At 40.9% G+C, this 24,585-nt stretch overlaps 1 protein-coding gene across 2 annotated transcripts in view; it reads right to left on the bottom strand.

The window, feature by feature from the left end:
* The window catches only part of NDFIP2 (Nedd4 family interacting protein 2), a 49,743-nt gene extending 26,016 nt beyond the window's left edge, over positions 1–23,727 (bottom strand). For both annotated transcript variants that reach the window (XM_054400840.1, XM_054380657.1), the window contains exons 1-2: positions 23,686–23,727; positions 1,172–1,328 (exon numbers count right to left, since the gene is read on the bottom strand). In XM_054400840.1, the coding sequence (XP_054256815.1) occupies positions 1,172–1,328; positions 23,686–23,721 (193 nt within the window). In that variant the 5' untranslated portion in view covers positions 23,722–23,727. The remainder of the gene's footprint in view (positions 1–1,171; positions 1,329–23,685) is intronic.
* Positions 23,728–24,585: the final 858 nt, after the last annotated feature.

Below are 24,585 nucleotides of genomic sequence, written 5' to 3'. Positions count from 1 at the left end.
CTAATCATACAGAAGGCATGCATAGAAACATCCTACAAAAAGCACTTTTAATTATCAACATCAATTAATTACTTAAGTCCAGTAATAATTATGCTGTATTTGTTTTTATTGGCATGGCCTTGCTGCTAAGTCCAGCTGTTTGGTGAAGCTCAGTTTGTTCAAGATATCCATTAAACCACATTATCCTAAAAATTTTCCTTCTATCAAAATGGACTACAGACTTCATTCTTATATATTGAAACTGCAAAACATCATCATATAGAATCGAATTATTAATGAAATGAACACAAGCGATTTAAAATACACCTCAAACTTCCTCCTACAGCAGTAGTTTGTAACACAATGGCTTATGTAGTAAAAGATTTGTCAGTGCAGGTCACATTGTAATAAGATGTGTCAGCACACCAACACAAAGATGTAATACATAGGGATAATTCTATGTATTATTCTATGTAAAGATATGTTATTATGCTTGTAAACATTGTGCCAAAGAGCACAGATGGGAAAATATTCCTTTAATCAACATGAAAAAAATTAGGTTGGAGGTTAATTCTAAAATATTTACTTGGCACATGAGAAATATGAATTCAAGCAACTTTGCCTGAAAAAGGACTTCAATGTTGCCTGCTCTTAAGTCTCCCAGACCCCAAAGAAAAGTCACAACCTCATGAAAAAGGGAGCAGTGAATAAATGGAAAAAGAGACTGCTCTTACTCATTTTTCATAAGAAGTTTTATAAGCACCCTTTAAACTGAATCTTTTCATGGCAATACTTTCACACCAGACAATGGAAAAGTTTGAGTTCTGACAAATCAGTGCTTTGTTTTTCTTGTTTGCTTTTTTATAAAGCGTCAACGAAAATTGCTAATGAGGTCTAATAATGGAGCACTGCTCTGAGATACAGGTTAAATATGAAACTGAACTACATGTAGACTTTATTTAAGTCTATTTCATTAATTAATGAACATCTATTTAGTCTAGTAACTTGGAAGAATCAGTGTAATTCAGAAGTATGCTTCGTCTGAACAAACCAGATACAGAGTTGTACATGGGTTTTTATCACAAGTGTGTGCATTGAAAAAGCCCAACCATACTGCAGCATCGAAACACTTGGAAGCAAGTGCTGATTCATAAACACTCCTCCCTGAGAAGCTGTTATGTAAGAAAAATACCTGAGGTTGCAGCTGCTTCTACAGCTATGCTACAGTAAGGTGGAGGGGAAGTATCTGCTTCAGATAAGGCTGCTGTCTGGGGAGTCTGCGTAGTCTCTGTAGACGTGGAAGGCTGCTCAGCTGCTGAAGACTCTGGGGGATCATCCTCATTGTGTAGCTTAGAAGAAAAATACACAAACTTGAGATGCATTCAGGGAATATTTTCGATGACAACCTAATACTTGCAGAACCATCTTCAAGAAGAGAAAGGATTATTCCTCAACAAAACAAGGATGTACAAAAAAAGCACATGACCACTTGAAGTAGCTGAAACCAGGACATCCATTTAAACCTTTTTAAGCAAACAGCTAAAGATAATCTTAACTACATTGGTTTTTTCTCCAGAAACAGATTTCTCCTCATCATTGATGTTCACGGAGTCTTAAAAATACAAGTTCTTTTAATGTTTTACTATATGGGAAAATGCTGACTACAAAATACATTCTATAATATGAGTATGTTAACACTACTACGTTTTTTATTTTTTCTTAAATACATTCCTAAAATGTATTAATCTGTTTTATAATAGAACAAGTAAGCAAAGCTATCTTTTACTGTATTAATCTAGAAATAAATACAGCACATTTCTACTTCCGTAACTCGTTTTTTTTTTTATTCTTGCATCTGATCAGATATCTTCTCCACGTAAATTCTTAGACTTTTGGAAACATTCTGATTTTCTTTAGTCTGAAAAGAATCCTTTCTCTACAAAACCAAGTTGTTGCATTTTTATTATTGTAACTTGATAGTGTTTAGAATATGAACCAAACTTTAAGAGTACTAGCATTAAACAAATAATGCTAATTCTCACCAGTGTAAACTGCAAGATAAGATGCTACAAGGCAGCCACTGAAGTACCATATTGGATGGAAGAGACCTCTGGAGGTCATCTGGCCCCATCCCCCTGCTCAAGCAGGGCCACCCACAGATAGTTGCCCAAGACCACATACAGACAGCTTTTGAGTATCTCCAAGGACAGAGACTCCACAACCTCTCTGGGAAACCTCTTCCAGTGCTCAGTCACCTTTACACCATAAAAAGTAAGAGAAGACTTTCAGTGTTTCCTGATATTCAGAGAACCTGGTAATCTCTCGTGTTTAGGTGTGTGCCCACTGCCTCTGGTCCTGCCAATGGGCAATGCTGAAAAGCACCTGGTTTCACCTTTGCACTGTTCCTTCAGGCATACATACACATTGGCAAGATTCCACCCTTAGGTTTCTCTACTCCAGGATGAACAGTCTGAGCTCTCTCAGTCTATCCTCATATGTAAGATGTTCCAGACACTTCATCATCTTGGTGGCCCAATTTTGGACTCTCTCTAGCATGTCCATCTCTCTCACACTGGGTTGCTCCTCTGATCTGAGCATAGTGCTGTGGCCTCACCAATGCTGAGTAGAGGTGAAGGGTCATCTCCCTTGACTCAGTGGCAATGCTTTCCTTAGTGCAGCTCAAGATACCATCAGTGGGCCCTTTGCAGTGGCAAGGGCACACTGTTGGCACATATTCAAGCTCTGCAGGTTATGAATTCCACATTTTTATTTCTAATGAAAAACTAAGGATAACAGCAGGAATTACAAGATTAGAAGACATTTCAACAGTTGGTAGGTAAACTGAAAAGATAGTTAAAGGGAACCATAGAATTGTTTAGGTTGGAAAATACTTTTAAGATCATTAAGCCCAACCATTAGCCTAGCACTGCCAAGTCCACCACTAAAACATGTCCCTAAGCACTACATCTATACCTCCAGAGATGGTGACTCCACCACCTCCTTGGGCAGCCTGTTTCAATGCTCAGTAACCCTTCCAGTGAAGATTTTTTTCCTTAATATCCAATTTAAGCCTCCTTGGCACAATTTTCAAGAGATTATTTCCTCTTGTCCTATTGCTTGTTACTTGGCAAAAGAGACCAACTCCCACCTCACTACAACCCCCTTTCGAGTAGTTGGAAAAAATCAGTAAGGTCTCCCCTGAGCCTTCTTTTCTCCACACTAAACAACCCCAGTTTCCTCAATCACTCCTTGTAAGACTTGTGTTTTAGACCCCTCACCAGCTTCACTGCCCCTTTTTGGACATGCTCCAGCACCTCAATATCTTTCTCATAGAGCAAGGCCAAAACCAGAAAATTCTTCAAAAATTAGGGCAATAGACCAACTTCATGCAACTTGCACATGGCTCCTACCACAATCTTCTCTTCAAATGTATCAAATTAAGAAAAGTGTTATATTTACTTGATATAGCATTTCTCATCATTTTCGAAGTGTCCTTCTAAACACTGCATTCAAAGAGCTATAACATAAGGGTTTATGTATACATAAACTACATACATAGGCACACACATATATAAGTATATACATACGCAGGCACAGAACACACACGAGCACAACTATGAAAGTACAAGACATCTTCAAAAGATCTGACAGAGGTTGCTGAGGGGTTCTGGGCACTGAGAAATCAGGGCATTTAATGGCTAACCACTGAACCAGAAGAATTAGTAACCTGGGAGAGATGAATAGCCATTTAAAGTAGTTAATGCCAAAGAAAACAAAGCTACTTCAAAATAATCCAATATATTCAAGGAAACAGAAAGCAAGTGAGAAAACAAAACATTTTATTCTAAAAAAAGTCAAGCAGGTCACAAAAACAGCCTGAAAGTTATAAATGCTATGGTTCTAAATTAAGTACAATCCTTCACAAGGAAAAACTAGTGTTGCAATGGATATAGCTAAAATAAAACTATTTTAAAATAAAATTGTCATTTGATGAGCAATAAGACAAATAAAACATTACTGGCATATCTTACCATAACGGCTGTTACACCCTTGCTTATTTGAAGATGCGTGTAGAGTTCTGGCTATCTCACCACAACCACCTGCTTTAGAAGCAGATGAAGAAGTAAAGCCTAGTTAATGGATTTCTGTCTGTTACCTCCATTCTTCCTCTCCTTTCACCTTCCACTTCAACAATTGCAACCTTTGCTCCCTATGGAGCCATAGCAGGTGCTGTCATTGTCCCGAAGACACATAAACATCCACAGTGGCTCACTGATCAAAGATCATTTTCCTACTCAAAACCCACAGTGCCATTACTGTGGAAATTATTTTGTGTCGTCTACATGCTTTCTTGAACGTTACCGTAAAAACTCCTTACCAGGGAACTCCACTGGGGTAAAAATCAAAACAATTCAATGAAAACCCACACATGCAGCATCACTTGCCCCAGCAAGCTAGAAATTTCATATGTGCCAGCAGGGTAGATGTGGTTACATAATTTGGTTTTGTAGGACCTCTGCCTTGTGTTCACACTGCACTGGTTCTCGCCTGTGAAGTCAACAGTTTGCTTGAAACCAGTAGGAATCTGACTATCTTTGAGCCTCCTCTTTCACATTTAATTTTGGCATATACTGACTGGTAAATTTAGAAGTTATTTTTGGAGACTGGGGAAGAAGAGGCCTGACACTCTGCATAGGTTTCATTGCCATAGAAACCAAGCAGAAAACACTCAAAAGGGAACAGAAAACATCTATATCAAGGCATCACTTATGGTATGTACTTAAATGTTACCTACAACAGCATTTAAAACTCAAAATATTGAAAACTATCTTTTTCTTTTCCAACAGTAAGATTACTTTGCTGACTTTTTTAATTAGAGGACTAGGGAGAACTCACAGTTCATCATCCCAGCCTCCTCCCAAAGCCCCCCATGAACCATTATACAGCAGTAAGCAATACAGCTGCTTTTACCAAGATTATAGTCAGAACAATTGCCAGGACCTATTAACTACAGACAAAAGTAAACTAGTACCTTGCCCTGGCCCCTATCCTCTCATTTTAAGAGTGGGACACACAACAATTTTTTTTCTTCACACCTTGGTCTACAGGCAGAGTATCTATATCATAGAGCTTTACAATTAAAAACAAAAACAAAAAAACCCAAGTATTTCGTTATTAGACATATTACTCAAACTGTTCACAGAAGTATTTCAACCCCTACTTTTTCAGCTCTTGACCTACAGATCATTAAAGGCTTGAAAGTCATGTTGCTCATATACTCAAGATATACCTATGTCAGGATACTTCAAAGTTTAATCAAGAAACAATGGCTCTTCCACTGCCAATGACTCAATCTCACAGCAAGTACTAGGAAGTATACAAAATATTGTGGAAAACAGAGGTACCTTTAAATTTTTAATGGATGCACTGAATCTTCTCCTACAATTTATTTCCCTAAGTCTGTTACTTTGTTCAATTATTTCCAAAGTAACCAGCTGACACCCTATAAAGAACACAAATCACAAGCACTTAGTACAGAAGGCTTTACTGAGGAGCCTGATGCATATGCTTTTACTCTTTACGTTTTTAAAATATAAATTTAAACTGGAAGGAAAATCTTATTCTCTACTTAATCCGTTTACCTTCAGATAGTAATTTGGTCTGACCTACAAAATGTTGCTTGCCTGGATAAATGGTTTGCTTCATTTGAGATGAATTGACTGTACAAGAGAGGCAATATAGACAAGTTATTAAAAAATGCCAAATCTTTTTAAATTAAGGGAAAAAGTTATAAGATGCGTGTCACTTGTACCATACATATACAAGATTAAAACAATGTTTTCTGATCAGGTGCATTAAAGTAGTATATGCTAGCTTTAGTCATACTCAGTGGAACACACAAACAGCATTTTCTGTTACATGCACATTTCAAAAGCTGCTGTTTTCCCATTCCATAAAATAAGATTTGCATTATAAAATTATTGCAACATAAATATCTTCAACAGCACATTGCAAACATTTTGAAAGATATTCTTTATAAACATGTGCCATTTTCAAGCTACTTCTATTTTTTAGTGTAGGACAAAGTTACACGGAAGATACTGCCATATAGTGGAAAAAAAAAAAAAAAAAAAAGAAAAACAACCCAAACACAAAACCAAACAACTAGCCAGTGATGTTTTCCCTTTACTTTTATACCTTTATTACCAGCTCATGTTGACACAGCTTGACTTTTAGTTAAACTTTTGTGCAAGTCTTAGTAGTGATATTTCAGTCTGAAGCATCACAGAGCTTCACTGCATTCACACTAGCAATCAGAAATTACAAGTACTTTTAACATGCTGTCCTTTCTAGTTTTTCAAATCATCCTTCACCTTGGAAGAAGTTCAGATCCTTATGTTTTGACCTCACAGTGATCAATTTGCAAGTTAAACAAATACAACACAGAGCTCCGTCATACTGGACCTAACATTCTGCTATAAGTAAAAGTTTTGAGACAACTAAGCAGATCACCCAGATTCAACCTATGAAACCAGTAAATTGGTACAATTCCTCCACAAAAAACACCACTCAGCAATAGATGTTCATTATCTTCACTTGGCAGAAGTTATTTTGGTCTTCTATAGTCAGTTTTTCAGAATATACCAAAAAGTCAACCAAAAATATCCACCTACTGCAGCTTCTAGTGCTGGAGGGAGACAATGAAATACTCAAGACTGCCTGTGCAGTGCACAGAAAGTATTCCAATATTTCTGCATTAGATTTATGACATCTTTCATATTGCTACACAGGTATTTAAATATTCCACAGAAATTTTACTGTAGCAAATATGAGCAGTGAAAGCAACAGCAAGTTAAAAAGAAAGCTACCACTACCTTCATTAAGCTTTCAGGAAGCTTCTTAATATGTGCACAAGTCTATGGGACCAGACAGGATTCACCCAAGTCGGCAAATGTGCTCACCAAGCAGCTAACCATTATTTGTCAATAGTCCTGGCTAACTGGGGAGTTCCCAGTTGACTGGAGGCTAGCAAATGTGACACCCATCTACAAGAAGGGCCAGGAGGATAATCCGGGAAACTACAGGTCTGTCAGTTTGATCCCAGTAGCAGGAAAGGTTATGGAACAGGTCATCCAGTGTGCCATGACACAGCACTTACAAGACAACAAGGTGATCAGGCCCAGTCAGCATGGGTTTATGAGAGGCAGGTCCTGCCTGACTAATCTGATCTTCTAGAACAAGATGACCCACCTAGTGGGTGAGGGAAGGGCCATGCACATTGTCTGCCTGGACTTTAGTAAAGCCTTTGACATTGCCTCCCACACCATTTTCCGTCAGAAACTTATGGCACAAGGGATGGATAAGTGCACTCTACATTGGATCAAAAACTGGCTGGACGGCTGGGCCTGAAGAGTGGTGATGAATGAAGCTATAGATCTGCCTGGTGCTCAGTCACTAGTGGTGTGCCCCAGGATTCAGTACTGAGGCTTGTCCTCTTTAATGTCTTCATCAGTGATGTGGATGAGGGAATTGAGTGCATCTTCAGTAAATTTGCAGATGACACCAAGATGAGCGGCTGTGTCAATCTGCTGGAGGGTAGGGAAGATTTAAAACAGGATCTGGACAGGTAAGACCTGTAGGCCAAGGCTAATTGTATGAAGTTCAGCAAAGCCAAGTGCTAGGTTCTGCACCTGGGTCGCAACAGCCCCATGGTAAACTACAGACTTGGGGATGTGTGGTTGGAAAGCCACAACTTGGAGAGGGACATGGGGGTTGACATGGTTGACAATCAACTAAGTATGAGTCAGCAGTGTGCTCAGGTGGCCAAGAAAGCCAATGGCATCCTGGCTTCTATTAGAAACACTGTGGCTAGCAGGAATAGGTTGGTGATCCTACTCCTGTACTCAGCACTGGTGAGGCCACATCACGAGTACTGTCTTCAGTTCTGGGTCCCTCACTACAAGGGGGACACTGAGGTGCTGGAGCACACAACCTATGAGTAGCGTCTGACACAGCATAGAGGAGGCTGTGGAGAGACCTCACTGCTCTCTACAACTACCTGAAGGGAGGTTGGAGTGAGGAGGGGACCAGCTGCTTCTCCTTGATGACAAGTGACATGACTAGAAGAAATGGTTTCAAGCAGCACCAGGGGATGTTCAGGATGGATGCTAGGATACATTGGAATGGTCTGCCCAGGGCAGTGGTGGAGTCACCATCCCTGGAGGTGTTTAGGCAGTGTGTGGTCCTGGCACTTAGGGACATGATTCAGTGTTAACCCTTCAGTGCTGGGTCAAGGGTTGGACTGGAAGATCTTTGAGGTCTTTTGCAACCAGATGTATTCTGTGATTCTGTGACTAATGGTACTGATTTGTAAATGTTTCATACAGATGAGATTGAGGCTTGAAAGCAGAATTTTCCACTTACATGAAAATAATTTCACCTGAACAAACACCAGCTGTGTTTTAGAAGCTTGTTTTGTAAACACATTTTGTCTTTTTGTCTTTATTTTTTTTAACCTTCAGTAGTTTAAAAATAGGTTTATTCATGTGTAAATAGCAAAATACTAATCTTAGGATTTTGAAGAGAAAAAAAAAGAGGAAGAAATCTTGAAAAAAAATTTAATTATAAATCTTAAAATATACTTTACATTGGAGACAGCTTTGAATGGTTTACCAGTTTCTATCGGCTTTGAATAACACCTAATAGTCTAAACATCTCATGCTGTTAACTTACTTTTTAATGTTTTATAAATATCATTGAAGTGCTAAGATCAATCAGCCCTAATTTAGATCACTGGTAGTTAATGAACAATCAAAACTAAAACCATTAAGCTGGAACTACACTTAGATAAGATTTAGAAGAATGCAAGAAATAAATAAATCCTTCTACAAAACAAATGTTGCAACTTCTCATTTTTAGGGGAAAAAAAAGTCTCCATAATGGCCTTTGAAATAAATATTTCATGATTTTAGAAAATACAAGAATTCTAGAGAGAAAAAAAATACCAAACAAACAAAAAAAATTACCAACACAACAAAACCACCACCACCACCAACAACAGAAAACACTGTATTTTAACTTACTGGGTTTCTCCTCAGTATCAGTTCTTATTGTTTGTCAGTAAGGTAGCTTATAAAAATATCATTACTTCAAATCCATAACACCATCCTTCCATGAACCCACGCATATCAGACTGGAAGGCAGCTATCTGCCGTTCTGCACTAAACACACTCCTGAAACAATCCTGACCACAGCCACTATACCCCAGAAAGACATCAGCCCGTAGTAACTGGAAAGCCTTACTCTACCAAAGAATGACACAACTGAGCTTTTAAAGCATTTCAGTACATTCCAGTAAAACACAGAAGTCCAGCAACTTGTAACTACTTCTTGCTTTCATGTATTTAAAACTAAGCCACCCAATTTGATCAAAATTCCCAACTGCACAGAACAGATTCATGTATCTTTTTTAACCACCATTCCATCACTTGGCAAGCATCAACTATAATATACCTAGATCTAGTAATAGCCCTTCATGACAGGCGAGTGTTGTGGTGTTTTTTTTTTTCCCCTTTTGGTGGATCTCTACAGGAAGTTTTCAACAGCAGTCAGTAAGTTACAAGGTCAAAGGTGTAAAATCTGCACTAGGAGGAGGAAAGCAGAACAGAAGTCCATTGCTGTCACTCCACAGCTGTGTAGAAATACCAAGTGTGTCTGCTAAATAAGGATTAGGTACCATGGAAACCCACAACCTCTGGAGGCAAACTCTGCTGAAAAGAATCCAAAGAGACTTATACTGCATGTTGTTGAAAAATATGCTGCAACAGAAAACCTTTTCTGCCAAAGTGAGACTCCTCATGCAAAAATGGAGTGATCCATATCAAGTGAAAGTGTTTTACACACACTTAAGTGATAGTTAAATCATTTTAGTTCTCTTTGACTAGGGATCTGTAACCTATTCAATTTTTCAAGTTTGGTTGGGGTTTTCTACAAAAGTTTAGAAGCATGTCAGAAAAAAAAAACCAACAAACAGAACCCACTCAAACAATGGTGATCAAGACTTTGTGTAGGAAAATAATAAATAAAATAAAATACACATGTGTGTGTAAATAGACATAAGGATATCTCTCTCCATCCTAGTGGCTACTTTACATATATTTTACTTGTCATTTCATTTTCATGAATTATAACCCAGAGGTAATTTTTAAATTAAACATTTAACAGCACAGCACACATTTGCTTTCACACTTCACAGCTACTATTCCTTTCCATCACCCACACCAACAGCAAAGGTAGAGCTAATAGTAAAGGACAGTAACATACCATGTGTCAATAAAAGAATTCTATCAGAAAAGTAAATATTCTGAGGCTAATGTTACTCAAAGTTTAGTGCTATCCATTAAAAATATATCCATTGCTCTCCACTTCTGTACTTAGGTTTCTTCTCTACTAAACTATTCAGAAAAAATCCTAAGTACTGGTGTTTTGGCATGATCCAAACAGATATATGTTTCCTATTTACTGTAAAATTATAAATTTCACATAGTTGCCAAGAGGTTTTCCTGTTGCATTGTCAGAGGAATTAATCATTACAAGTGCCAACAAAAACCTAATGTCTCCAATAATAACAAACAAACGATACAAACAAAATACTATCTGTGGACCAATATTTTCCAAATCATCAAGCATTAGAATAAAAAAAGTATTTTTTTCTAGAAGGGAAAAAAAAAAAGTTGTGTAAAGCTTACTCAGAACTCATACACAATGAGACATTGCAACTCTGATCTACTCCAGAATTCTGAAGTTACTGAAAAGACTGCCATGTACCAGGAAGCCTCCTATTTGTCAAATACTATCTCAAGAACAGCATGAGGAACTGATTTGAATTTTATAAACAAAGTACAAAATTAGGCTCTTCTCTTTGAATGCTTTCTAGTTAGAAGTAAGAGATACATTAATAAAACAGGAGTATGTTGCTGAGACCAGCAGTCACACAAAGAAAACATTTCATCTCCACCACAATCAACAGGAGATACAGGAACAACACATGAGCCTTAGTCACTTACTTGCCATCCCTTTTCCTCAGACTTCCCAGACATTCAGGGCTGTTACATTGTGGCTGGTTAAGTCCCCCCATGTCTACTCCATTTGCATCTGTTCCAGATTTGATGGGTGTGAATTTGTGCTCCTGAATCTGCTAGTACAGGGATCTTGCCTACTATCAAGTTGCATATCACAGAATCTCAGAATTAACAAGGTTGGAAAAGACCTTCAAGATCATCAAGTCCAACCAATCACCCTACGCCATCTAATCAACTAAACCATGGCACTATATACCTCATCCAGTCTTATTTTAAACACTTCCAGGGACAGTGACTCCACCACCTCCCTGAGCAGCCTGTTCCAAAGGCAAATCACTCTTTCTGTGAAGAATTTCTTCCTAACATCCAGCCTAAACCTTCCCTGGCGCAGATTGAGACTGTGTCCTCTTGTTCTGCTGCTGGTTGCCTGGGAGAAGAGACCAACCCCCACCTGTCTATAACCTCCCTTCAGGCAGCTGTAGACAGCACTAAGGTCTCCCCTGAGCTTCCTCTTCTCCAGGCCAAGCAACCCCAGCTCTCTCAGCCGCTCCTTATAGGGCTTGTGCTCCAGACCCCTCACCAGCTTTGTTGCCCTTCTCTGGACATGTTCAAGCAACTCAATCTTGCTTAAACTGAGGGGCCCAGAACCAGACACAGTACTCAAGGTGTGGTCTAACCAGTGCTGAGTACAGGGGCAGAATGACTTCCCTGTGCCACCTGGGCACACTGCTGGCTCATGTTCAGCCAACTGTCAACCAGTACTACTCCCAGGTCCCTTTCTGTCTGGCTGCTCTCCAGCCACTCTGTCCCCAGCCTGTAGCACTGCCTGGGGTTGTTGTGGCCAATATGTAGAACCCAGCACTTAGATGTGTTAAATCTCATGCTGTTGGACTCTGCCCATCTGATCAGCCTGTCAAGGTCCCTCTGCAGAGCCCCCCTACCCTCTAATAGATCAACACCTGCCCCCAGCTTGGTGTCATCTGCAAATTTACTGGTGATAGACTCAATCCCCTTGTCCAGATCATCAATAAAGATATTGAACGGGATGAGACCCAACACTGATCTCTGGGGACACCACCAGTGACTGGCTGCCAGCTGGATGTGGCACCATTCACCACCACTCTCTGGGCACGGCCCTACAGCCAGTTCTTGACCCATTTCAGAGTGAATCTGTCCAAGACACAGGCTGACAGCTTGGCCATGAGTTTGCCATGGGGGATAGTGTCAAAGGCCTTGCTGAAGTCCAGGTAGACTACATCCACAGCCTTCCCCACATCCACCAGGCAGTCACCTGATCATAGAAGGAGATCAGGTTGGTCAGGCAGGACCTGGCCCTCCTAAATCCGTACTGGCTGGGCCTGATCCCTTGGCCATCCTGTAGGTGCTGTGTGATTGCACTCAAGATGACCTGCTCCACAGTCTTGCCTGGCACTGAGGTCAGGCTGACAGGCCTGTAATTCCCTGACTCCTCCTTCTGGCCCTTCTTGTGAATGGACATCACACTGGCCAGCTTCCAGTCATCTGGACCTCTCCAGTGAGCCAGAAGTGTTGAAAAACAATGGAGAGTGGTTTGGCAAGCTCATCAGCCAGCTCTCTCAGCACCCTGGGATGGATCCCATCTGATCCCATAGACTTGTGGGGATCCAAGTGGCTCAGGAGGTCTGTAAGTTCTTCCTCCTGGATTGCAGGGGTGCTATACTGCTCCCTGACTGCATCTGCCAGCTCAGGAGGCAAGTTGTCTGGAAGACAACCTATCCTACTGTTGAAAATTGAGGCAAAGAGGCATTAAGCACCTATGCCTTTTCCTCATCTTTTGTTACTATATACCCCTCCATGTCACTTAGGAGTGAAGGTTGTCCTTGCCCCTCCTTTTGCCATTAATATATTTATAAAAACATTTTTTATTGTCCTTCATAGCAGTGGCCACTTTAAGTTCTAAATGGGATTTTGCCTCTCTAATTTTTTTCCTACATGACCTAGCAACATCCTTAAACATTTCATGGGTTACCTCCCCCTTTTTCCAAAGGTGATAGACCCTCTTTTTTTCCCTTAACTCATTCAGAAGCTCATTGCCCATCCAGGCTGGCTGTCTATCCCGGCGACTCGTCTTCAGGCATATGGGGACAGCCTGTTCCTGAGCCTTCGAGATTCCTTTCTTGAAGTAGGTCCAGCCCTCCTGGACCCCTTTGTTTTTAAGGGCTGTTTCCCAAGGTACTTTCTGAGTTAGTTCCTTAAGTAATCTGAGGTCTGCCCTCTGGAAGTCCAGAGTGGAGGTTTTGTTGATGCCCCTCTTAGTTTGACTGCATATTGAAAACTGAATTATCTCATGGTCACTGCACCCCAGGCAGCCTCCAACCAACCACATCTCCCACCAGCCCTTCTCTATTTGTAAAAAGAAGGTCAAGCAAAGCCTTACCCCTAGTAGGCTCGCACAGCAGCTGTGGTAAGAAGCTGTCCTCCATATACTCCAAGAACCTTCTGGACTGCCTCTTCTCTGCTATGTTAAGTTCCCAGCAGATATCTGGCAGGTTAAAGTCACCCATAAGAACAAGGTCTGGTGATCTTGAGACAGCCTCTAGCTGCTTATAGAATAATTCATCAACCTCTTCATCCTGGTTGGGTGGTTTATAACAGACTCCAACCAGGAAGCCTTGTTAGCCTTCCCTCTAATTCTCACCCACAGGCACTTGACCTGATCATCCTTAATCTCTAGATCAATGGCATCTAGAGCCTCCCTAACGTATAGGGACAGCCCTTCTCCCTTGCCTGTCTCTTCTGAAGAGACTATAGACATCAATCACTGCACTCCAATCATGTGAGTCATCCCACCATGTTTCTGTGATGGTCATAGTTTTCCTGCTGTACCAAGGCTTCCAGCTCCTCTTATTTGTTACCCATACTGCGTGCATTAGTGTACATGCACTTCAGTTGGGCTGCTGGTTTCACCCCTGACTCCCGCTTACCACTCTTCTGTCTGGAGAGACTGGTTTCAACCCTTCAAATCTAGTTTAAAGACCTGTCAGTGAGCCCTGCCAACTCCCTTCCTAAAGCCCTTTTCCCCCTGTGGGATAGGCTATTCTCACGTGCTAGGATCTTTCTCCCCCTTTGTGACAGACATACTCCATCTCTTGCTAGTGGACCTGGTGCCACAGGAAGTTCCCCAAGATCAAAAAACCTAAAATTCTGTTGGTGGCACCAGCCTATGAGCCGCTTATTAATCGTAACTGTTTTCCTGTTCCTTTCAGTATTCCTTCCTGCAACTATACAGTTGCTGCTCATTTTGTAGTTTCTTCTCCACAATTTAAAACAAACTTCAGCAAGGTCTATCCATTTTTAATATTGCACAATTTGCTGAATAACAGCGCCCCAACTGTTTTAGTCACTGCCTTGCTGACTTCGTAAGTATTGATCACTTCCAACTCCCACCACTCATTTCAGACACCGCTTTCAGAAGTCTGCTTTCCTTTTATCTTCTCCTCTTGGCTCCTCTTGTGAGAAACCAAAACTGGTTACAGTATCCAACATACAGACAGGTCCCAGCTTTCACACAACGATGCTTCCTGTTCAATCTCACTGTCTTCCCTTATGACGGGCAAAGTTTTATCCGGATTTGTTGGCAGCTGCAACTAACCGACAGCATCAGGAAATCATCAGTGGCAGCTCCAAGAACTGCAAGTCAGAAGTTCACATTTTTACTTGCCAGCAGCTTTACAGAATCAGCACAGAAAGCAGATCTAAAGTTACATACAATATAGAGAACATGTACAAATGAGAGGAATAGGAAAGCCTATAAAATCAGGAAATAGATAGGGTTGTCACAATGAGCAAAGTCAACATTCAACAGTTAGTTCCAGCTCCAGTTTCCATTTTAGCCTCCATTTACATTCATCTGGGCTGAAAAATCCAATCTTGATTTAAAAAGCTTAATATTTCTCTAAACATATTATGCATGTTTCACTACCCTAAGTGAAAAGGCCCAAGCATGGTAGAACACTCATGCACAAAGCTTCATAATGAAGACAATGCATGAGGACACTAAAAATGGCAAATTCTATTTTATAAAGGGAGGGATAAAGAAAAAGAGGATTTTCTTCTTGGAAAAGTATCATGGAAACTGAACTGCAGAAAAAGCATGTAGTTTCACCTTAAGTCCCTCATTTCAGAGAAGAGGGGAAATGATGCAAGTATACATCTCTATAGCGCACTTAAGTGTCCTTGCAAATTCTGCAGGAAGACGTTTTATGGCTTGTGTACTCACAAAAAGATAGTCAAGCACAAGAATTGCTCACTGAACAACACAGAGTAGCCCAAAATGAAATTTTTAATTAAAATACAAATCAGAGGATAATTATAATCAGTAAGAGTAAACACTTTCTATTCTTATTAGCAGGTCAGTCATTCTTGACTTCTTCAGCATATTTCATTTTCTCAGTAACTGGAAATGGAGTACTTAAGCTCCTCAATTTACAGAGATAGAGACAGAAATTTCAACATCTTAAAAAAAATCCCACACCTACACAACACCAAGTGAACACATACTGCGCGTTACGGGCAGAAGAACAGGCTCTACTGAAAAGATTCCCATTTTGATTTGTGGTCCTCTTTCATCCACTATGGGACTCAAAGCTTGAATGAAGTTTAGTAGCAAAGAAACATCTCACACAACAGCAATGAACATAAAGGGCCCTGTCTTTAGAGAATGCATATTTGTCTCAACAGAGACTACCAAGTTTTTTCAACTGTACTGTTGAGAGTTAAAGAGTGCTAGCTAAGCATTTCAAAGCTACCCTACAAACTATGTGGTCCAAAGAACAATTCTCTGGACATCTCAGTTACTAGAAAGATGATGCATACATGTGGGAGCAGGCACTTTTCTCAGGTTGTTTAATTATAGCAAAACAACAAAAAAAATAAGTCAGTAGTCTAGCAATTTCACCTCTTCAGAAGACAGCAGAAGATAATCAGACTAGTGCTACCTCTAAATCCCAGGGAGTTGTCTCAGGTTTTTCTTGGTTAGTTGGTTGGTTGGTTTGGATGGGGAAAAAAAAAAAAAAAAAAACAGCAGACATTGTGGTAAGCAAGAAAGGAACATAGGTCACATGGCTCATCACCAGGTGTGGTCCAGCATTGCAGGGCTGTAAAGGCCTGCTCATTTGTTCAAATTATGCATCCACATTCTAGAATTTTGAACAAGTTTTTAAGGACAAAAAGCTTGTGCAAGTCTTACTACTAATAATTTATTCCACATATTTGATGCAAGTCAATTTTGTGACTTTGGAGTTTCAATTCAAGAGTCTTAATGCTTCACCACATTCCTTAAAAATACCTTAAATGCTCTTTCCCTTACATTCCAAAATATGGCAACTGATTCAAAGTATCATGATCAAACTGGACAACTGACCTCAGCAACATCCATGCCTCTCATTCCAATTTTTTCATGCTTTACTGAAGGCATCACTCCTCAAAAATTACAAATATTAGCTACACTAACCATTACCAAGGCAATGCTTAAACATGAGCTTGTGCTACTTGCCAAAGAAAAAACAAGAAACAAACACAAAAAACCCACCACCTTATTTTCTACAATAAGGAGGTAACTCTTCAATTGATATTGTGAGCATCCTCTTGTCAACCTTTCCTCAAGGCTGCTCTAAGTAATCTTTTCAGATTAATCAAGGAAAAGCAAAACCATTCAATAACTCAAGCTACACATATATCTTTACTAAGGACATGATTCTGACCTCCCCTACAACAGTAATTAGTCAACATTAATAGGATTACTGTTAAAAGGTAAAATATTGTTCAAAGCTAAAATGGACGAACTATGGGGTAAATACACAATGTTACCACACAAGTTTGGAGACAAAATTTTTCTTCTTTTTTTTTTTTTTACTAGAAAGACACGCCTTTCAAGAAGGGAGTTGCCAAGCACCATGAATCACAATTCAATAAAAAGAAAAATGGAATTCCAAATAGATATAAACTAACATACAGGTTATTAACTAGATTTCATTCTGTCTACACCAGTTGGGAGGCTTGTTTTCTAAACTGTTCTGTCCTTTTCATACAGTTTTCCAGGGCTAGAGTTAAGGAGTGATTCAGTATCTAATGTTTTGGCTACAGAATGACTAAGGAGTAAGTTGGATGGTATCAGTTTTAGGCTAATCTTACCCTATGAAAATGGAAACTATGCTTAAGTGGAATAAACAGTGAAATGTTAAAATGGAAATTTCTTTTCCACTTCTACTGTAAAACCTCAAAGCTGTAAAGCGTTTGCATCCTGACGTGCTGTGAGCCCTGGCTGTGCAAATCTGAAATTACCTCTGCAGAAAACAGAAAAAGTTACTCATTTTCATCAAAAACACAGATAGTAAGGGGGGGTACCCACTTTACTAAAATCAGACAGTTGTGACAGTATTTATCCAGGAAGTAGGAGACCAAAGACTGAGACAGCTCAAAGCCACAGCTTTGACTCTGCAATAACTCAGTTTCAGCAGGAGAGAGGGCAGTACCTCTCAGACCTAACAGGTTGCAAATTTTTTCATTCCTTTTTTATTCCTAATCTCTTAGGATTACTTTTCTTCTCCATTTGAAAATGGCTTGTCTAATGTGGATGTATGGGTACGTATCCATTTGTTCGCTCCCCCTTCCAAAATAGTTGACACACCTGAAGTCCAGACAGAGGTTTGAGGCTATGAAACTCAAGACAACTGAAACCTAAGATGGTACACTGAGGTCACAAAGTTCGGTGTGATAAGATTACCCATTGCCGCATCTTCCTTGTTTTGTCAACACCTTGTCACTGGGAAGAAATCCTAGAATTAGCCATTTGTCCAAAGTTCAATTTTTTTTTCCTCATCTAAAAGACTGCTAGTAATAGCTTGTATTAACGTAGCACCTACCACACTTTTCAGATAGAAACAAGCTGAGAGAGGTCTTACAGTTTCTCTTCTAAAAAGCACCCTGACAAGAACATCCAGCTTGGCCACATTATAGCCAACTTCTGCTAAGAACCCTGAAATCTGAAGGCATTTTATTCCTGTTACAGAAATTCTGCTGTTCTTAGTAGGATTAGAAGACTTAGTAGATATGGCATGTATGCATGCCCCAGCCTGAAGCTGTCCTTTCACATTACATGACTCAAGTGTCACTGCATAGATAGATACTTTTTTTTTTTTTGGCTTTGTGCATCTTTCAAGAACCTAAAAATCCTGCAGTTTCACAAGACAGGCTCAACAATGCCAACAGAAAGAACAGACTTTCTCCTCCTGCACTATTCTTGTGCAGAGTCAGCCTTAACTTTGGCCTACCATGACCTTCTGGAGAAAAGCCCCAAGTGGAGCAACCCAGATACATTTTACAGTTTGTTTTTTTCAGTACAGTAAAACTGGTGCTCTACAGAACTAAATTAGTGTGCAAACTTACATCCCTCTGTGCCCACACCGAAAAGAAACTACATTAAAAAAATCAGACAGCTATTGCAGCTGTCAGTTCTACTGCACCAGTGAGTCAGCTCTTATTCCTGTGAATCAGTTGCAAAGCTGGATGGTTCATCTGTGGCCCTCCAAAAGATCCAAAACCAGAGATGGCAATTATGGAAAGTTAAATGACTCCACTTTAAATTTACAAAGCGTAACAGGCAGTAACGTACTTTTGTCCAGTACCTCATCACCTTGACTTAGGACAAACATATTTGAGATTTGAGGTTTATTCCCTTAATCGTATAAATTTGTAAAACGTATTACTATTTAAGCATTAACTGCACCACCACTGTATCTACAAACACACCTCAACATTGACATTTTTTCTTATTCATTTGTGGCAGGATTCTTCATTAAAAAATAAGGAAAGGTGTTACTAATTAAGATGCTAGGACACCCTGTTGTTTGAAAGTGTCGTTACCACATTTGCCCTTCTGAAGTACTAAAAACCTATGCTAGGTGTTTCACATGCAAAAAGCCAGTGTACTGAAAAATTTCACCTTCAATGATTACGATGTTTGTATCACCAAAAATATCAGCGCAACTGCCACAAGCAACACTAATGCTTATCACTTAACACATTTTTACTCAATATTTTTTAGTATTAGAACTATAACTTCCTAGATGCAGTTACACCAACACCACTGAATCTGTGGAAAGCAACAGACCTTCCCTAATGTAAGTTAGCTCAATCCGTTCAATGACACCAATTAGACAGGAGCTCTCCAAACCCAGTAAATACTACAGCAAATATGCTAGATACAAGCTAGGGGCATTATATCAAAGGTACAATAAACAATATTTAGGGTTTTATTTTCAAATCACTACTATGCTCAGTACCAGGAGAAGAAAGGAAGACAGAAAATATTTTTCTTTGTACATATTTTCTGTGTAGGTTGACTTTTACATGTTTCAAAGACATACACAACTTGACTTGGATTAAGGTTTTTAACCAGATAACATTTCGAGAGTCAATGACAATGGAGTTAGGATACAGAAAATTAAACGTTACCTGATGTAATTGTAAAACTATTCATAACACATTCCATTATGAAGGCAATTGAATTGAAATAGTGTTTACAGTAGCAATTTTCACCTCTTAACCCTGTTTCTAAAATGTACACAAAATTTACACTCACATACCTTTCACAAATAGTTCTGTACCATAGCATGCTGCCATCTCCAAGTCCTGCATCACACATCACTTGGAAAGCCCACCGAGACCAGGTGCTACAGTGACATGGCAAGTTCAGTGACACCCACTGGTGACTCTTGCTTTTGGCTCCATCTGTCCTGGTTTGCTACCTATATATCTGATTATCCCAATCAAAGACTGATGACAACCTGACCCCAGATTGATAACCCAAAGCTTTAATCAAGAAAGACTGGGGGGAGTGATGAGTTGATCCTAATTCTTAAGCAATTCAGCATGTAAGTTCTGCATGCTTCAATAGAATTTCTGTGCCTCAATCACTCATATGCACATGAAGTCTTTCTTCATGACTCAGTTATCTGGAAAATTACATTTCATAGGAGAAAAAGAAAAAAATGTGATCTCAAACCTTACTACTTAGCTGCTCAGCCAGTTTTATGCACCACAGAAAAGAGCTGCATTTCTTTTACACTCTTTCAGTACAGATTCACGAAACGAGCTTGACTAAGAGCAGACATTTCAGACAAGATGATAATGCACAAATTAAGGTCAGATGATAAAGAGCTAAAAGGTAAAAAGAATCAGGAGAACACTCACTGAAGAATTTTTTATATAATTTTCCTGAACTTGATGCCTCAGTCCCCTTATACAATAACAGCTGAACAGGGGAAGGAAAAAAATACAATAAGGAAATTACACAATTGGACTGACTATACCTCTAATAAACGTAAAATTTAAGACACATTTACCAACAGGACTGCAGCATGCAAAGTGACTAAGGAAGAAAAAAGGAACTAAAGCAATAAAACGAAGGTTGGGTAATTTATTTCTGATGTCATATCCCTGCAGGGAAGCATGACAAATTCTTACCCATCAATTAGTTGTCTTTTTGCCCTATAAAGAGAGGACAAAAAAGGAGAGGCAGAAAGCAATACAAATCACACATGCCCACAGCAGACAGTTACATAATGCTGATGTACTGACCGTTCTGCTCACAACACTTACTTCACTGCAGTTCCAAGTATCAGCTTTTTAATAGCTGCCTAGTTTAAACATTTTAACGGTTTTATAATTAAACACAGATGCACAAGAAATAGTAAGACGCAGCTTTAGTGCTATTTCAGAGAGAGATTTAAAAAGAAAGAGGAGCTGAAGGTTAGCTCTATGCTTACACATTTTCTGTTTCATAAGAAGTCGTAAAACCAGCTTGTTGTGCCAAAGCTCAAAACTAAATTGCCTCCTATTCTTAAAGGCTTCAACTCACTTGAAGGAACCACAAATAAAAAGAGACCGCAGTGAGATAGCTCCTTCAGTTTCACAAGTGGTACTGTCACTGCCAGCCACAGAAATGCAAGTCAGTAATTCTTTTGATAATACTGTATGTCTTTAACTCTTTCTATTTAGAAAAGAACTTGCCTTGAGTAGAGAACAACAGATCAGTTAGAAGTAAAGGCAGAATGAGCACAATTGGAAAAAAAAAAAAGCAAGCACAGCAGAACTGATCAGATTTCATAAGCTTAGCACTACAGAGAGAGACGTTCACAGAACTAATGCAGTATTAGCCAGGTTAAGTCATATTTTTCTTCTATATTTTGTCCTTAAAAATTAGGACACAACTATAAAATCTGCAATAATCCATTGCTTACTACTTCTTACAGCCATTATGCAAGCAAATACCTCACAACACATGCTTGAATAATCAGGTGCTAATTAACTGTATCTGCAATTTTCTGACCCAACATAGTAAGAAAAAAAACATTACAAAAACTTCAATGTCTAGCAGGCAGATACAACAGTGAAAAAATAAAACATACTCTTTCCTACAGGACAGTAATCAGTGAGGTTATGTTTTAATCTCTGGAGTACATTAAGATGTACTTTCATTGTGATTCACCACAAATTCAATGGAACTTAATGTGCTGTAACAGTTAAGGCTTCAGAGAACGCCTCTATAACAAAATTCAGTAATGTGAATTGACCACAAAGTTTAATGTATGCAGAGAATTGAGCAGGCCAACTCCTACTGTCAAATATTAAGATTAGCTCTTTCGGAAGGTTGCGTTTAGCCAAAACTGGGCACCAGCACCCTTACTGCAAGTTCCTAATCAAACATAATATAAAAATATTATAGAGGCAAATTATTCCATTGTTCCATGTTACCATTTTTTCCTAGTCCTTTTAATAAAAGAATTAAAATTTCCCTTATATTTCTCTGAAGTTTAACAGCATATACTTTCATGCCCTTTAAAACATACCCAGGTTACTTCAGGCCTCAAGGAAGACAGTGTTTGTAGGCTCTTAAGAAAATGTTCTGCCAGCATTTTCGTTCTCCGTTGCAAAGAAGAAGGAATGACTTTAGAACTTCTGCTGATTCCAAGTTATGGTAGCATGGTGCAGGAAAAGGAGTGTGCTGGAAAGCACTGACCCATAAAGCACTGGGCAACCGACTAGCATCCTAAAGGCCTACGTCACTCCTGAGAAGTTGCAGGGTGCTAAGTGCATTCAACAGCTGTATGACAATCTCAGTATACAATTGTCCAAGAACATGCAGAAATTTCCCGTGCTGGAAGATTTCCAAAACAAATATTTCAAACCTATTACTTTTAGGCCACAGCCTAGGAACAATCTGAATATCAGTATTTAGTCCTACATACATGCAGATGTAAATGTGATTACTTCTGTGAACATTGTTCTCACTGCTGAAGCTATAACACACAAACGCTAAGATAAATAATTCCAGATTTAGCTAGAAGATTGCAGGAGAAACTTAAATTACACAGAGCAGCCAAAGGTTTCGGAATTCTTTACTATATCCTTACTTCCATAGCAAAGCCATGAAGTACAAAGAACTGACAGATAAAATAGAAACTTCTGAGGAGACTGACTGCACCAAAGTAATTTCTTTTGGCGACCAATAATTGGAAAAGCTATAAAATATTTTTTATTATGATTGACATTAAGCTAATGATTGACAGATGAGTATAACTGACACTAAACTAGTAACTGCCCGGAAATAAACAGTACTACCAGTTTGGGCAGAAAGAAAGATCATTGCATCCCTAAAGGATTGTTTCTGTAGTGATGTTCAAGAAAGAATGAATATTTAAACTGGACTCAATGAACTGCAAAGCACTGAAGACTGTTCTTTAGGAAGACAGTCTAGTTCTATGCATCTGTGCCTGTGCACATGCAAACACACAAACAGAGACTTGCTGAAGGTCAGTCTTCTGCATTTTACAGATCCCTACATCTAATCTTCAGTAAGCCAGCATACACGTGTGTGTGCACACACACATTAGCTTAAAGGTGACAACACACACACATAACCATTGCACGCCATCCTTGTGCCAGATTGCTACAAGCTATTAAATACAAATAGGTTTCAGAGGAGAAGCGCCGCTTCACTCTCAGGCTCGTATTAACCAGATAACTAATCCTACCCCTTCTCTAACTCCGCAGCGAAGCAGGCGTGAACCTCTGTCCTGCTTCAGCTGTGCTCTCCGGAGAGGCCCGCCGCCTCCTCCTCACGGGCAGGGGGCCGAACTCGGGAAAACCCGCCGCCCCCAGACCGGGTCCAACCGCTGAAGGGAAGCCTGAGGGAGGAGAAGGGGGCCGGGCAAAGACGGTTTGTCGAGCAGGGGAGTAGTGCGGCTGAAGTCAGCTAGCTGCCCCCTCAGAGGCCGAGTGCCAGGGCTGCAGTAGAGACGAGAAGGTGAGAGGAAGCAAGTCCCCCCGGGGCCGCGCCGCCCGGGCAAGGCCCAGCTGTCAAAGCCCCGCCGCCTTCGGGGCAAACGATGGCATGGAGTCGCGCTCGGGCCCGTACCGGCGCTGGAGAAACGCCAGGACGTCCCTGTCAGGCCCCCGCGCGTCGGAGCCCAGAACCAAGGGGTGAAAGGGAAGGGCGCCCCGGGGGCCCCCTCCCCCGACGCGCCTCCCCGACCCGAGAAGGCGGGGAAAGGCGAGTGAGCCTGGCCGGGGAGACCACACTTACCACTCGGTAGCGGCTGGCGGGCTGGTAGTGATCCATCCTGGCCGCCCGCGGACACACACAGCCGCGGACGCAGCTCCTCGACCGGCTCGGCTCGGCCCAGCCGCCGCCACCGCCCTGGCACGGCACGGCCCTCCCCCACTACGGCCGCCCCCAGCCCAGCCCGGCGGCTGAGCCGGCCCCGCCCACCACGCGCAACGCCCCCGTCAGCGGCGGTGCCGGCAAAGTCACACCGCACGCACCGCCTCGTCGTTGTGACGCACCGTCATGCGCGCGTGCGCGCTTCGAACCGCGTGCATCTGCAGCCCGGGTCCTAGAAGGTGACGCGGGTGGGGGCGGTTGCGCGAATGAAAGTTGTCCTGAGCCTTCGGCGATGGTGGTGGCTGCGCGCTGGCAGGGCTGGCCGCGCCTCCTTCCTTCTCCGCCTCCCTTCTCCTCTGTCTCCCGCCCCGGCGTCGCTTCTCTTCTCCTTTTTCCTTTGGGGCTGCTGAGCCTGCGGTCTCTCGCCTGTGAGCATTGCCATTTCCTCGCTGTACTGCTGAAGGCTCTGGGGGTTGCTGCGAGGACTGTTAGAAGCCTTGCTGCAGGCGCGCGCATTGTGCTGTGCCGTGCCGTGCCGTGTCGTGCCAAGCCACTTGGCCGTGCTGGCAGCTGTCCTGGGGTGCTTCCCGGGTGTCTGCACCTCGGCCCTTTTCCCACTCCACTTTTTTGTAGTGCTATCCTGTGAGGCTGTTCTGTCCCAAACCCATGCCTTGTTTAGATGCATATCTCCGTGGGGCAAGAAGAAACTGGATATGGCATAAGACATCCTGGGGACCTGGAGAGTGATTTTGAATAGACAGTTTACTTAACTATGAGTCCTAAGTCCATTTGCACCTCTGTTTCCTCTGAAGGCAATGCACC

The sequence above is a fragment of the Indicator indicator genome, chromosome 1 (genome assembly GCF_027791375.1).
Source record: "Indicator indicator isolate 239-I01 chromosome 1, UM_Iind_1.1, whole genome shotgun sequence".
NCBI lineage: Eukaryota > Metazoa > Chordata > Aves > Piciformes > Indicatoridae > Indicator > Indicator indicator.
The sequence above is the reverse complement of the archived record's forward strand: the minus strand, read 5'-3'. Positions and strand labels throughout refer to the sequence as shown.